Here is a 16,655-nt window from a genome sequence, read left to right as displayed (position 1 = left end):
GGTAATTTTTCTTGTGTAATTTTCGATCTTGACACGAGGCTCTCAAAATGAAATCTTCAGATAATTACCATCATCTTTTGTAAGCCAGGGTTCGTCGACGCACTTCATTCCACATCAGCGAAGTGGATTTGAAGACTTTTGGCTCCACGTCGAATTACTCGCTTAATTTTGAAAATCAAGTAAAAAAAAATATTAAAAAATAATAGACGATAAACCACATTATACTAGTTATGTCTCACAGATCCCAGTGGGTTGTTCGTTTGTATTTAAAATATTAAAAAGTGTTCGTCTTTCTTACACACAAAACATAATACATTTAGACATTTTTAAGTTCAAGTAGATTCAGTCTGGAGCGAAATTGCTTCATAAGAGTTACCTCTCTTTGTGTTCACACGCATTCTTCATTGAGGAGACAGAAAGTTGACTTGCCTTTGATGGCGGAAACTTGTTAACATTCGAAAACAAATGTTTCGTTTGTTTATTTAGGTAGATTTTAATCAGAAATATGTTATTTGGACGCCGAAATAATTTAGCTCATTTTTATAAAAATAAAGGAACAGCACTCATCTTCATTGTTTTCGCCACATTATTAAGTTTTAGTCGGATGAAGAAACGGAAGTTGAGAGGCTTTCGATCTAATGAGTCATTTTGTGCCCGCGTGTTCTTTGTTTCATTGGCCAGAACATATTAAATACTGTCAATAATGGGGTCAAACTGAAGCGGACTGTGGGAAAGTTAAATCTAGATTTGTGTATTACGTCATCTGTTTTGCTGTCGTGCTCGTGGTTCTCTAAAATCGGTAGGACAAAAGTTAACAAACTTGTTTTAACCTGTTGATGAACTCGTTGAATGGGATATGTATTGTAAATCTCGTTCCAAAATTTGAACTTTTATTTCATTTGAAGCATTTGGCGTTTCGTTTCTCATGACCTGTAAACCATCAATACTTTCACTCCTGTAAGTTTCTTCTCAGTCTCAATTAAATGTCATTTAGTCGTACTTGTATGATATCACTTGAAGATGTAAGTAAGGGTCCAGTACTTTTATACATGTTTAATTGATACCCGCTTTAGCATGCGCAGAACAGAATTTGATTGTATATGTATACAACTGACATTTTTTTTTTATTTCTTTTTGACAGGAAGTTGTCTGAAAGGCAATATCCAGGGTGAGACTTGAATTGGGTCTGTGATGGACACTTCAGTGGGCAAAAAAATATATACAAAATCGAAGTAATATAAGTCAGCTACAGTTTCTGGGCATATACACCTCATCTAAAACAGTTAAAAAGTTTTATTTTAAAAATGATAACAGTAATGATCTGTTGTCAGTGTTCTTTAATTTAGTTGCTCTCGGCACATGGCAAGAGAATTCTTTGAAATTATTTTTCATTGAGATGGAGCATGCCGCAGGCTCCATTAGAACTTCAGCTTCATGTCCAGATGGTTTATCTAGTGCCAACAAAAACTATCCAGCGGATGTTTTTGATGCATTCAAGCAGGGGTTGATAAAGAATGTGATACAAGGACTTGGACTTTTGTCTTTTCGTCAGAAGAACAGTAGCAAGGAAGAGGAGTCTCCCTTGACTGATAATGTTTCTCATCCCGAGCACATTGAAATGTGCCATTTTCAGAGGCGAGAGCCAGCGAAGGGACACAACTTTCAACCACTACAGTTACTGAACCCCACATGGTGTGATGAATGTGCAGAGTTCATTTGGGGAGTTTACAAACAGTGTCTCCGTTGTAAAAGTAAGTAGGTGTATTATTAATATTTAGAGTGTTGAAGAACCACATATTTCCTTTTAGTACAAAAGAGCTTCTGCTCTATTCCAAGAAGTGTCAGCATTGTAAACAGCAAGGAAATTACAAATCCATTTGCTTGACTTTCCAAAGAAGCTCAGTTTCGGTTTTGGCAAGCTCAAGTTTCGTAGACAGACAAGCCCAAAGAATTGAGAGAGAGAGGGAGGGAGGGAGAAAGGGTCACATACCGTATGCAATGCTTAATGTAATGCAGTGATCTCACCACAGTACATATATCACCTCCTTGATCGTGACATCTCCATTGTGTAGTTATTGTCAAGGTCGGTTTTCACATCTTCTCACTCAAACGTGATAAGATGAATATTCACTACTTGAAGCAATTTCTGAGAGATAAGGAATAAGTATTTATATTTTAACTGATCACTTACATTTAAATGTAATCGACTTGCAAGCACTGAACAGGCCTCGGGCGATGTTTTAGTTTGCCAACTCTAAACACTTTGTCAAAATCTGTCCTGAAGCATGTCTCTAATTTTCAGGTCAATAGGTGTTAATTGTTAATAATAAAACTGATGAGATTTCTTTGACAGGTGTGTTTGGACATATAAGGTACTCTGTTTTAATTATTAATGATCAGCAGAGTTTTGTTAAAAGTGTAATCAATGTACCAGAAATGTAGCACCCACAAGCAGTGCTTATGGTCTAATGTTTTCCTTGATAACTACAGGAGATTAATACATTCTTATTAGGGCCTTGGGTGACAGAAAGAGTTTTAAGAACTTGGCTTTACTGATCACTGCCATCTTACCTCAGTCCACATAGGCTTGTCCTGGGCGAGCTGAGTTACAACAAATTTGTAAATCCCCAATATACAATCAAGTTTGTTTTCCTCATGTTCGCTTTATTATTACAGGTTCATTCTAGGATGTGCCTTCTTTTTTATGTTTGTTGCAAGGATGTTGACTCCAGACTGAACTGAGTGCATCTCTAGCTAACTTAACAGAGTGCACCAATTGCCAAGGAATCATTACAGTTATGTGGTTCCACCTCTTATACAGCTGCCCATAGTGGCCATATAAGAGAGGTGGCTTTTCCAGAGGGAGTCTATATTTGTGAGAAGTATATTTATGTGTATGTAGTAAGAAATCTACATGTAAATTCATAGCATTTAATATTTTCATTTGAAAGTAATGTCATTTAAAGGTTATTCTTTTCTTTTTACAATATATATTTTAAGTGAGTGTATGATTGTAGTTCTTGATTTTTAAGTGAGAAATGTGAGTTGGGTATTGTTGGCACAGATATTGCGAAACCATTTAAACCATTGTCATTTAAATCTTGGTACAGTCAAACCCGGTTATCTCGATTACGTCGGGGGTGTAAAAAAATCGTCGACATAACCGGGTCCCGAGATATCCGGGTTCATAAAAACCGGTAATTTTAAAAATGTCCTTGAGCATTACTCCTGTCTCTTGCTGGTGTTTACTGGAATCCCCTCCCACTGCATGTTACAATAAAATAAACAAAACGCTTAATTGATAATAAAATGAAATGAACTAACCTGGTGTTGTTATCATTTATTCCTTTTTTATCATCATAAGTAATTTATTAAAGAAAAAATATATCTATGAACTCCTTATATCACATGTAGCGTATGCATCCATTACTGTAGTGTGCATCACTTATGTCAGATAACACACGACGCATTTTTATAATTGATGTGAATATTGAAAAACAAATCATGTTTGGTTGTACTCAGAGGTTTGAATATGTTATCAGATTGAAAAATGGATCAAAGAAAATCACAAACGAGAGAGTGAGAGAGAAACATCCACCGATTGCTTTCAGGCACCCGCCATTCACGCATAACGCGGTGTTAGGTGCAAAATAACCAAGATTGTATTATATCCAGGTTAATATATGACAGTATCTCGCAGATAAAGATCAATAAATGTTTTTGAAAATACATGTACATGTACATGTACATTGACTGTGAGTGCAAATGAGGAAAAGCGATCCTATAAACCAACTCTGCTAGACGCCATCATGTATGCCCGTGCAGCTTGGAACAGTGTATCGCCGAAAACCATTCAAAACTGCTGGTTCCATTGTATTTTTCCGGAAATTTCTGATGAAGAATTTCACCAGCAGTGTTTAATTGCACAAGAAATTAAAGAGCCTCAATCAGAAATAGGTCTTGAAGCGATGGCTGATGAGATTGCGGACTCCATAGGCATTGCTCGGGATGAATTTTCTAATTATGTTCACGTGGATGATGATGCCAATGCCTATGGTGAACTTACTGATGAGGAAATAATCCAATCGGTGACAACGAAGCAGATACAATCATGCAAGCAAGATGATGATGATGATGATGATGATCAGCCTATCACTATCCCAAGCTACAGTGAAATGGCTGAATGCATTAAAAAAATGAAATTGTTTGTGGCAAGTGTCGACGGTGCCGAGCATATGTATGAAAACGTAAGTGCTTTTGAATCGTTCGTTACAGATCAGCACCGGAGTAAACAAAAGCAGACTGATATTACTTCATATTTTCTACAAATCGATTGCTTTTGCTGACTATTTCTTGTACAATTTCTGTGAGATTGACGTTAAAAAGTTGCATTTCGTCGAATTAAGCGGGTCCACATGTTACTTCGGACCGAAACTTATGCCCGACATAACCGGGTTATCGACTTAACAGAGGTCGAGATAAGCGGGTAAAAAATAGCATAACAAAGAAGAATTTTTTCGGGACCGGACCAAAACGCTCGACATAAGCGGGTTGTCGAGATAACCGAGGTCGAGATAAGTGGGTTTGACTGTACAAACATTACAAACATTGCTCGGCATTTAGAATAATTCTCTTTCCATTTATTCCAATTTCCCACTGCTATATGGGAATCGTTGACTTTTATATCATAACTAAGCCATGGGCAGTTTGTGAGCTCCAGATATGTGAAGATTGCTGACTTTGAACAATCGGTGTATCAAAGATTGTTGAATGTGGCTGATTTCAAGCTGACATGTGATAATGTTTAATATCATAAATTGTGAAATACCTTTGACAGGTGTTTTTGGAAATAAAACTCTACTCATCTGTAATGATTAGCCACTTGAAAATCCAACACCCACAAGTAGTGTTTATCATCTGTTGTTTACATAATTATTACACGAGAGTGAGGCATACTTACTGTATCAAAAATAATTAAATGGATCAAAATAAGAGTTCATAAATCATTCTCAAAAGTCAGCATATCAAAGATTGTTTAGAATGATATTGCCATTTTTAAGGCAATGACTGGATGATATAGAAGCAGAAGCAGACGTGAGGAGCACAGCACTCCCCAGTCAAAAGAAAATGTGAATTCATTGACATTGGAATATATCAATAAGGAACTTGATGTTTCCTTGTTCTCTCACAGAATGATCAATTGAATTGTAAGTGAAAACATGAAGAAAAATAAAACTGAAAAGGTTTCTTCTTTGCTCTGGATAATTCATGATGATTAGAATTTTCCCCTACTCACAGCATAAATGTCATTGTTTTATTAGAGCTTGAAATTTTTGGCAATATCACACTGCCTTCATCAGTGACTACTGTTGATCACGTGACTTCCAATGGCTGATAACAGTGACAAGGGGCTTGAATTACCACCCCTCTTCACTAGTTTCTCGGTATCATGTGTCTTATAAGTCATGTGATCAACAGTAGTCACTGATGAAGGCAGTGTGATATTGCCAAAAATGTAAAACTCGATCGATACCAAAGATATTTATCCTCTGAGTAAAGGAAAATTCTAATAATCTTGAAGAAAAATGTTATGATACATTAAAAAGTGATTAGTTAACAGTTCTGTTCTTGGCTGTTAAGTTTTTCAAATTAAGGTCTTTTACTTAATCGGCATTCTTTCTTAAAATTTGAGTAGTTTCCAAATTCCCTATTTATCCATTTATTTGTCTTTATACTTGTTATGTATATACGGCTTTTCATTCTTCTAACAGTATGTGCATTTTAGCTTGCCAGTAGCTTCTCATGGGTCGGTGGTTCTTTCTTTCTTTCAGGGGTTTTCCCGGGTTGTTCCTCCACCCTTAATACTGGCTGCCATGTATAACCTATTTTGTGCTGAAAAATGGCATTAAACCCTACAACAACACTTAATTAAATACCTATCCACTAAGAACGTAAACCAGTAAATTGCAATCAAAGCTGGCAACGGGTATTCATGTACCCGCCCATTGATAATAACCCAGGTAATGAAATGGGCAACCGGGTACCTGTTGAAAATAAAAAAACAAACAAACATGTTTCCAAGTTCAGATCAAAGGCATCAGGGGCAAGTAAGACACAGAATCATGATGAAAATTTGATACTCATGTTGTGTGAATATTGGCTTCTGCACATTTATCGATCATTAGACCGCCATCCAATTTCCTTAGTTTCTACTTATAGCAACTGTACATGAAAACTGTTCCAAAAATGTTTTTTTTTAAAATGTGAACTAAGTGTCAGGATTCATTATATTTTATAAAAAGTATATGTAGTGGACCAGTCTAATTTGAAAAAACATATGGTGCCAGATATTAAGAGAAATGGGCTTTGTTGATGTGACTTGTTGATTTAATATGATTGAAAAAATGTGAGAAGAAAGGGATTTTGTTAAACTTAAAAACATGTTGCATCCGGAAAAGGGTAAATCAGTAGCACTTACAAAGCTTCAAAGAAGAATTTGACAGTGATGTTATTATACAGCATTCATCATTTGTGGACTAAACAACCATTCAGTGAAAGTTAGACATGCAGACTAATTAAAGTGAGTGTTATGCATAAATAATTTATCAGTTTGTTTTGTGTCTATACTCTTGTATTAACTGCAGTTCCAGGTAAATAGCACCAAGAACTGTACATTTTTGCTAGTTTTCTGTAATTGTTTCATGTAATGTGTAGATTGTTCTTGTTATGCTTAGATTATGCTTTTTTTTGTCACATACAAGTAATAATTATGCTTGTAGCTCTCTTGGGGGTTGGCATGTATGAGCTTAAAACAAAGTAGTTTACGTTCACATTTGATACAATTTCCCTTTTGATTGGGTATCAGGGTAGTTGATCGTTATGATCAATGGGTACCCAGTAGAAGTTTCCTTAAATTTAGACAACTTTAATTGTAATACAGAATACCTGATAAAGTATATCGCAATACGAGTATAGAAATACTGGTTTACTGGGTTTTTTCTTCACCTACATGAGACTGTCTGGAACTAACTTTGAGCAGACCACTTTTGTTCTTTAGGCTTAGCATTGTTACCATCATGGCCGCTTTTAAATATGAGTTCATGAAGAACCCAGGAGCAAATAGTTCTTTTTGGCATAATTTTCCACTCAGAAGGAAATCTGCCATTAATGCACTTGACAAAATGGTCGCTTTGTGTAATATGTACAAAACCGAAATCAAGCATGTTGGTGGAATAGCAAATCTCTGAACTCATTTACAGTCCAACATTACTGTGCAGGAACATGAGACAGTCCCTAGCACAACAGCTGAAGGTTCCAGTAAGGACATATCAGATGTTTCAAGTTGGCAACCAATGCTTGTTGTACAGACTAAAAACAACTCTTCGTCACAATGAACCATAGCTATGACTTGTGACATTAGCAGTTTAATCATTTACAACTTGTGTTCATTTCAATATTGTGTCAAAAAAGGGATTCTTAAACATGACATTGGCACTTGATATGTGTTATGTTGTACCATCTAGAAAAGTTCTCAGAGAAAATTATGCAGGGAATGTATTTAAAAGTGAAAGTGGACTTAAAACCATGTTTGACAATTGTTAGTCTCTCGGGTTGAAACCAGTAAAGGTTTGGAATCACTAATATTACTAATATACTGATTTACTATATTATTTATTCATTTTTCAAATCAAAGCAAGACATTTGTCAATGTGAAAAGTTATGATTACATGTATTGTTGACATATTTTTGTTCCTTTGTTATGATTGTTCATCAGTATATGAACCTTTTAATCATTTTAGTTTGTTGACCAAAAGACCTTTCTGGTCAGACAAAATAATACTGCAACTTTTCTGCAAATTTGTGTTTCCTGCTGGTAGAAGTTTCACTCCTGCTGATGTGTTTATTAGTGGGAGTTTTGGTGAAACAAAATGCATCAAGGTTTTATTTTTTTCTTCAGATTTTATTACTTGTAGGGAAATTGCTCATTGTTACTGTACAAAATTATGCAAAATTAACATTAGAATCATAAATACTATTATTGACCTATACATATTGATACATATCGCAATATAAACATGCTGTATTGTGATGCATTATTATTATTATTATATATTATTGCAGTATGTTTTTTCTTGACAATACTCCACATCCCGTACTACATGAGGTACAATAAATGATAGGCGTGGAATGGGACAGGCATCAAGTAAATTATGGTCATTATTGACAATACTGTCTTATTGCATGTGGAACTAGCTGGTTGTACTTGACCCTAAACACTGATTTCAATATGGATGATAACGAAAGATGTAGAGTTTCAAACTAGCACTGGCCATTCAGAAAAGGTCGCATGGACCAACTTAACAAATAATCCAGAATTATACATCAGTGCTGTCCAACCTGTTTCCCGCCAGAGCTTGAGCAGCTATATAGTCGTTGCTTTTCAGTTTTCTGTTGGGGCACTCAGCTTCAAGAAAAACTTTTTTCAGTGGCCCATGGTGTCAAAAAGGTTGGACAGCCCTGCTATACAGAATATGATTTAACGTTTATATTGTTGTTGACAAACCATATCTACTTTCTTAGGTGTCAGTTGGAAAGATGTTGAAATTTCTTAAGGTGTGTAGCTGCCACTGAAATGTCAAAAGTTAGATCATGATGAGAGTGTACGATTAAATTATGATCAAAAGAAGAAAGTTTCAGGTATACTGGGAAAAAAAGCATACAAGCGGTTGTGATGTTTTACACTTTCTGCACCAGACATTAGGGATTCAATTTAATTAAAATCAGATTTCCACTGTCCTATGTGAAGACATGATAGCAACAGCTTAGGGATCATGTTCTGGTGACCTATGTCATTACCATAATCACATATTTTATTAGCCAATCAGACAAAGCCTTATATCTTCGCAATGCAAGACGGAGCACTATGGCTGAAGAGTATCAGTGTGTGCTGAACGATTTGATTCACTTTAAGATTTCTGACAGTTGCATTTCTGTTGGCTATTTCAAAGGTTGCCAGAACATATGTATGCAATTTGTAACAAGATAACTAGGTGGGATTTCCAGATTCACAACAGAACACTTTTGATGATGATATAAATACAATGTTTAATAATGAATGACTTGAATGGGCAATTAATTATGAATATGTGCATGTATATGATCCAAATATTGGATTAATTAACATAAGAATGCACAGACTTAATAATGAAAAATACAAATAAATTACTTTACAAAATACAAAGTCAAGGGGTGAATGGTTCATGGTGATTTCACAATGAAAAGATGGATATAGTTTATTCAGCTAGTAAACAATGTAGAAATTTACTCATGTAGTAAAATGAATTCACTCAGATAGTGAAATTATGCAAACAAAAAGTGACAGATATACAAATTATCTTTGCAGTCCCGAAAGATACAATGGGTTCTATGAACCTCAAAATTAGCCCATGGCTAAAAGATAATATGTAAGGAGATACACTCTGTCATCAGCACACTTTATTTCAGCTCCATGGCTGCTACAGTTCAGCTTCACAGCTGCTGCAGTTAATTCCTGTGATTGGCTTTACAGCTTGCACCACGTCGACCCCGATCACTCCGATAACTTTGAACGTTCTGGTCACTCTAGACACTCCAGACACTCTGGACAGCTCTACACACTCCAGATACTCTGGACGCTACACACTGTACACACTCTGGACAGCTCTATACACTTCGGACACTCAGGACAGCTCTACACACTCTGGAAAGCTCTACACACTCCAAACACTCTAAACACTCTGGACACTCCAGACACTCTGAACAGCTCTACAGCTGAAGATGTGCAAGTCCTTATAGTAGACCGCTTACTGACAAGACTATCCGTAATGTGTACGATGACCCTCTGATAAATCCGGGCATACATTGATCTGGTCAATACCGTCTTTCCCTATGCCATTGGGGTATTTAAGGGGCATTTCTGTACTGGCGACAAATTCTGATTCGTCACTTGACCAATCTATCACCGCTACACATACTACATTCAAGACCCCTTTATCAATTGTTTGACTAGGTCTTTCAAGTCATTCATTATTAAACATTGTACTTATATCATTGTCAAAAGTGTTCTGTTGTGAATCCAGAAATCCCACCAAGTTATCTTGTTACAAATGGTTTTAATCCGATTGTTAGGGATTATAACCAAAGCTGCATGTTTGCTCAACCCCAAAAACAAGGTCAAGGCCTAAGGTATAAGTGAAAGTGCCTAGCAGACAGGAATATATTTTGTAATCGTTGATTTTCCTGATGCTTTATACAAAGACTTTAATTTGTCACAAAATCTGTATAATCCCTCCCCCAGAAGTAGACTTAGTGGTAAGAGATTATTCATTCATGGTTGATATATCTTTTATGTAGCAGTCATTATCATGATAGTCCTGCACAGTGAACCACTAGTGTTTCATCCAAAGGCATGGTAATTATTCTTCAAAGCAGACACTTAAAACTCACAAAAAGGTCACTTTAAAAGCATATACCATTCTCAATAGGACTCCTTTTTTCAGTGTGAATTGTTATTTATTAATAAAATTATTATTATTATTATTATTATTGATAACAACAATTATAATGAAACGATGTCCATATAAGAACAAAACATTGTTTTTGGATTGGTTCAAATTTGATTCTGCAAGTGTACACACTACCACATGTAGCTCAGTTACGATATACAAAATCCTTCCTTATTCATTACTGAATGGATTTAATTATCTTTTACCTGTTCCGCAATGCTGCACAATGTGTAGTTTATGATTTGGGCACCTACAGTATATTGCCACTTATGATCTTAAAAAATATTGTAATTTACTACATGAGTAACTGTTTACATTTGCGAAAGATACTGGGTGGACATGTTGCTACGAGCAGTTCAAATAAACAAAGACCTCCATTTTCATTGTTAATGCATCACTTCATGGTGCTGAGTAGTGGACACAGTGGATAGATAGCCTGAGTTTTGGACTGAGATAGCCTGAGAATTGCAATTTCTGATAATAAAAGTTAGGCATATAAGGGATTGATTTTGTTAATGATTCGTTTTGCAACTGAATATAAAAGGACATCTTGTGGTGGAATCATAGGGGTCAGAATTTATTTTCAAGCACTTGTTCCAGGGATGAGTGAATTGGAATACATGCTCTTCCCAGTCATCTCCTTGGTCAACACAGTGCACTTACCAACTGCACTACTTATGCTCTTACTAAAAAACAATTAACTGGCACTCAGCACATGATTTTTTTATTACAATGGGTCCAAACCATGAAACTGTTATGTTCAAAGTATAAACATCATGTATGAAACCCTTCTAATATGTAACCCCTTAGATAAATCTATAATAAGAGACAGTGTTTGCAGTATAACACCTGGTCCTCGATTTGTTAATGGTTTTCACCTTTACCGGTGTAGTGACACATCTGAGTAATCCAGGTACCTTTTTAATGTGGAAAAAGTTTGCTTTTCAACCAGCCATGACACATATGAGTTAGACATATGGAAAGTTAAGAGTCAGAAAATGTTTTCTCTCTGATTTCTAGACTGTTTAATTTTGTCACACCATTGTGAAGACACCAGCCTAAGGATGTCATTGCTTCTCACATGTGCCAGTAGCTTCTCGTGGGTCGGTGGTTCTTCCCTGGGTTTTCCAGGGTTCTTCCTCCACCAGTTATACTGGCTGCCATGTATAGCCTATCTTGTGCTGAGAAATGGCGTTAAACCCCACAACAACAACAACAGCAACAACTGCTTCTCACATGAAAAATGTAGCAAAATGTCATTTGAAGAATTCCAATCATCTCCTCAGCTTAGCCATTTTACTAACTACTAATAAATCCATTGCAGTCAAATTTCCATTGTACAGCATTATTCAAGGGAGCCTGTTAACGGGAAGATTGCTGATTGACCAAAAGAGATGGAATTTTATTATGTCATGAACCCACCTACATTACAACAAGTCACATGTCACATTTATGTGCTTTCAAACATAGATTATAATGGCTTGCATTGAGTGAAAGTTGGTGATGCTTCTTCCAGTTTTAAATTTGCAACAATTGTCTTGTAAAAAAATTATTACTGGTAGAAATATCGGTTGTTGTCTTTGATGTGGTGTGACAGATATCAATAAAGCTACACATAGAGGTGACTTAGAGTGAGCATAACACTTTTGGACAAGATTTTGACATTCTGTGGTTCATATCACAGTTCAAACTCCCACCTTTCAGGATGATCTCTTCTAGATCAGTTTGGATGATTGATGTCAAGATAGATGATTGATGTCTAGATAGATGATAAATGGAGAAGCTTTTGTGATTGCTGTTGTAGAAAACGTGTCTTTCCAAGTTGCCACTCTTTGAACAGAGTTGCTGATTTTCTTTCCTCCCTTTTTGAAAAGAAACAAAGCTCATTTTCTACTACGAAGAGCTATAGAGCAGCCCTATCCAGTACTCTCACTCAGCAGCCCTACCCAGTACTCTCACTCAGCAGACATATCCAGTACTCTCACTCAGGAGACCTATCAAGTACTTTCACTCAGCAGAACTGATCAGGTATTTAGAGCTGCTAAAACCATTGCCTGCAAGATTGAAGGAGCAATCTTCATGCTCTATTCCATAGAGCAAGACTGTGCCAGGTTCAATCTAAATTATGAGTTGGTTTCTATCTAAGTTGCCAACCATAACAAAGAAACAAAGTTTCCATTAGTTGCTACACTCATAAGATCACCAGTCTCAGTCAAATCTGTTCAGGGGATGATTGAGATAGACTTTTATGTCCATTGAAGGTTTTAAGTTTTTATATGGCAGCCTTTAAAAAGGGAAGAAATGGTAGGAAGCATTGTTTCCTTCCCATTAAAGGTTGTACTGATATTTCAGGTTCCATCAATTCAAGGTGGATTTCAATAGTTATCAAGAGAGCTTACCTTGTTGTTAGGGACCTTTCATTCATGAAAATTTAAGTCTTTGAAGTTCTGGCCACTTCTGCCTCATGGGCTTGTCTAACTCCTTCATCTTTGGTCGATGTGATGAAATTCGCGTTTTGGTGTTTGCACATTACTTTCTTCTATATTTTCCTTTTTCCTGATCATCCCCATGCATTTTCCATCACACAGTAGTCTCCAACTCTTCAATGAAGTTGAGTGTTCCTCGTTTGTTTTTCTTCATCAATTGTGGGATCATCAGCTACCCACCAAACCATTTAAATTTAACCATGCTTCTGTGTGTTATTAAAATGATCAGATACTTACCTTTCGCTATTGCCAGATTGACTCCTCCCATCCTGCATTGATGTCCCACTGAGTTAAACTGCATCCTGAAATGAATGAAGGACAGTGTGCATGGGCGCGAGGCTGTTTTATGATAGGGAATTACGAATTACAAGATCGCTTCAGTAACCTAGTGGTTAGAGCATCTGCCTTGGATGCAGGAGGTCATGGGCTCGAACCTCTGCAGAGTCATACCAAAGACTTACAAAAATGGTACTAACAGATGCCTTGCTTGGCACTCAGCAGTAAGAGGTTGGTGCTAGGACTGGTCGGCCTGGTGTCAGGATAATGTGACTGGAATTGACATTGTGCTACATGTTTGAGGCATGATGCCCCAGTACTAGATATCACTATAAACTGTCACTGTAGACATCATAGCGTTATATTTGAAAATATGTTATAGCTACATTAAAAATCCAAATCACACAAATTACAAATTGAGACCAGTCTGCTGTCCCTCTGCTAAGATTGTATTATGATTGAGGCACTTCTTTGAGCTTCCACTAGAATGTATGGTATTGCAGTGCAAAAAATTGCAGTATTCTCTATGGAACATCCTTATCATAAAAGAGGAACATTTATCAGCTCAAAATGAGCACACAAGAGAGTCAGTGAAAAATTTATTTAACTTCTGGAAATTTTTACTTGCCATTTCAATTTGGGTGAATGAAATTTTCAGCTTTGACATTTTGTTGTTGTATCACTCTGATAAGGTATTTTCTCAAGGAAATAAAATCATGTAATGTAACTATGGTTCATTTTAGGTAAATGGAGGGTTGGGTTAGAAAATAATTTTTTAAAATCGTATTCAGACTGAATGACACCCTCCCCTCCCCCCTCCCCCCCCCCGCAATTTTTTATCATGAAAATGAAATCACAGATGACTTTTTTTAAGACCTTTTGTCAGTCACGATTTTGTGCTTGAAACTGAGTAAACTATAGTTATAAGCCATGCATTAAAAAAGTAATTGTAATTGCATTAAAATGTCTTCATCAAACATCAGTATTGTAAATTTGTTATCAATAGTTTTTAATGCATATGTTGATCAGTGACTTGATTATTGGGGTAGCTGCACTAATCCATCAGAATAACATGTTCATGTCTACATTGACCAGTTTTCAGTTTAGTTCATGCATGTATTTGAGTCAGTAGGCCTTCATTTTTAAATTCCGTACTTAGTTTCATAGGCCATCATTGTTAAATTCCATACTCAGTTTCATAGGCCATTACTGTTAAATTCCATACTCAGTTTCATAGGCCATCTGTTAAATTCCATACTCAGTTTCATAGGCCATCATTGTTAAATTCCATTCTCAGTTTCATAGGCCATCATTGTGCCGTACTCAGTTTCATAGGCCATCATTGTTAAATTCTGTACTCAGTTTCATAGGCCATCATTGTTCAGTTCTGTACTCAGTTTCATAGGCTATCATTGTTAAATTCCGTACTCAGTTTCATAGGCCATCTTTGTTAAATTCCATACTCAGTTTCATAGGCCATCATTGTTAAATTCCGTACTCAGTTTCATAGGCTGATACAGGTTCAGCTTCACTGTTTTTCCATTGTCAGACCAGTTTGCACTTAATTGTATTCCCTTGGTGAATGAAAACCTGTCGATTTTGTATTTAAATGCATTTCCTTGGTGAATTAAAACCAGTCCATTCTCTATAACCTTGGATTAGTAAGGAGGAATGTAGCTGGAAAATCCATTGTCAGAAAAGTATTTATCATTTACATGTACACTAGGGGCCCTGAGTGGCTGAGTGGTCTAAAGTGCTTTCCGTTACGGATCACTGCCATTTTCACCGCTGTCTGCGTGGGTTCGAGGCTAGGATTCGGCCAGTGTGGGTATGTGAGAAAGCTTTCCAGTAGCTTCTCGTGGATCGGTGTTTTTTCCCAGGGTTTTCCAGGGTTCTTCCTCCACCATTAATACTGGCCGCCATGCATAGCCTATCGTGTGCTCAAAATGGCGTTAAACACAACAACAACATGTACACTGTATCTACATTGCAAAGATTTGAAAATGAATATATGCCTTGTAAAAGTAACTGTAAAATAAGAGAAAAATTGGTTCACTATGACCTAGTTTCAAGTACTTATGATCTTTTTTATGTTAACATATCTGTGTGTTAAGGTTGTATTTGCCTGCTTTTATATATAACTTTGTGCATGTATCAGCATCATGGAATTGGTCAGTGTTTTTTTTTTTCATGGCCCCCCCCCCCCAAATGAACTTTTTGTTCCATATGTAATAATATATATACATTGTATTTTTAAAAATGATCAAATTCTAAATCTTTTGTTTAGTGTGAAGTTTTAAAAATCTGATATGTACCACATTAGCAATTAATGTTTAGTATTAATTCATAACCAAATTGCTTTTCACCAGCTTGTCAACTATACAGTGTGCATATCATCTCCATACTTGACTATATGTAGTTTCCTATTCATCATGGAAAAATAGAGATTTCATTACACCAAATCTTAAGACATTAACTGTAGAACAATTTCACAGTCATTAAGTATGATTCAACCAGCAAACTTCATTATGTCATAAACTGCGAGTATGATGGATATGCATCTAAGCTGGAATGAATTAATAACATTTATAACACATCTGATGACAACCCATCAGGTATTCTGAAGTGAAAGACTCCAAAAAACAATAAACTTGAAAATTGAACTGATTTCATCATAAGCACAAAATGTAAAATTAACCTAAGATAGTTGGAGGGCTAGAGAAAATTAATCAATCATTGAAACTGAATATTTATTTGAAATGAAAATAACTTGTAACTACATAAAGCGTAGATCACATCCATTCAGCTTTATGACAATAGGATCATGAAATCTTCATTGGTGAGAATTTCATGGTATTGCATATAAGTGATTAATAGGGAATCAGTTCTTGTACATTGATTCTTGATCCTTTTCTTCAATATTTGGAGTTAAAATTTCAAGTATCATTTATGTGACTTTACTCGGCATAGTGTTAGAGTGACTGCCTTGGATGCAGGAGGTCATGGGTTTGAACCCCAGCTGGGTCATACCAGAGACATAAAAATGGTACTGATAGCTACCTAACTTGGTGCTCAACATTAAGAGGTTAGTGTTTGGACTGGTCAGCCTGGTGTCAGGATAATGTGACTGGGTGGGACATGATGCTTTATGTCGGTGGCATGATGCCCTAGTGCTAGACATCTCTATAAACTGCCACACTGCAGACATCATAGCAATATGACTGCATAATTGTTATAGCTATGTCAAAAATCCAAATCACACACACAGAGTCACACACACACACTGCCTTTTAAAAAATGTTAGGTACTATCTCACTGCTAATCTGTTTCATACAGTATACAGTAGTCG

General features: G+C 36.2%; 1 protein-coding gene across 3 annotated transcripts in view; it reads left to right on the top strand.

The window, feature by feature from the left end:
• The first annotated feature begins 392 nt into the window (after nucleotides 1–392).
• Nucleotides 393–16,655, top strand: part of LOC149793620 (ras association domain-containing protein 1-like) — a 117,035-nt gene continuing 100,772 nt past the window's right edge. The window contains exons 1-2 of one of the 3 annotated variants that reach the window (XM_089967590.1): nucleotides 393–486; nucleotides 1,142–1,751. In XM_089967590.1, coding sequence (XP_089823716.1) covers nucleotides 1,397–1,751 — 355 coding nt within the window. In that variant the 5' untranslated portion in view covers nucleotides 393–486; nucleotides 1,142–1,396. The other 2 variants (XM_089967589.1, XM_089967591.1) reach the window with 2 other exon arrangements.

The sequence above is a fragment of the Sinohyriopsis cumingii genome, chromosome 8 (genome assembly GCF_028554795.1).
Source record: "Sinohyriopsis cumingii isolate HCF-2022 chromosome 8, ASM2855479v2, whole genome shotgun sequence".
NCBI lineage: Eukaryota > Metazoa > Mollusca > Bivalvia > Unionida > Unionidae > Sinohyriopsis > Sinohyriopsis cumingii.
The sequence above is the reverse complement of the archived record's forward strand: the minus strand, read 5'-3'. Positions and strand labels throughout refer to the sequence as shown.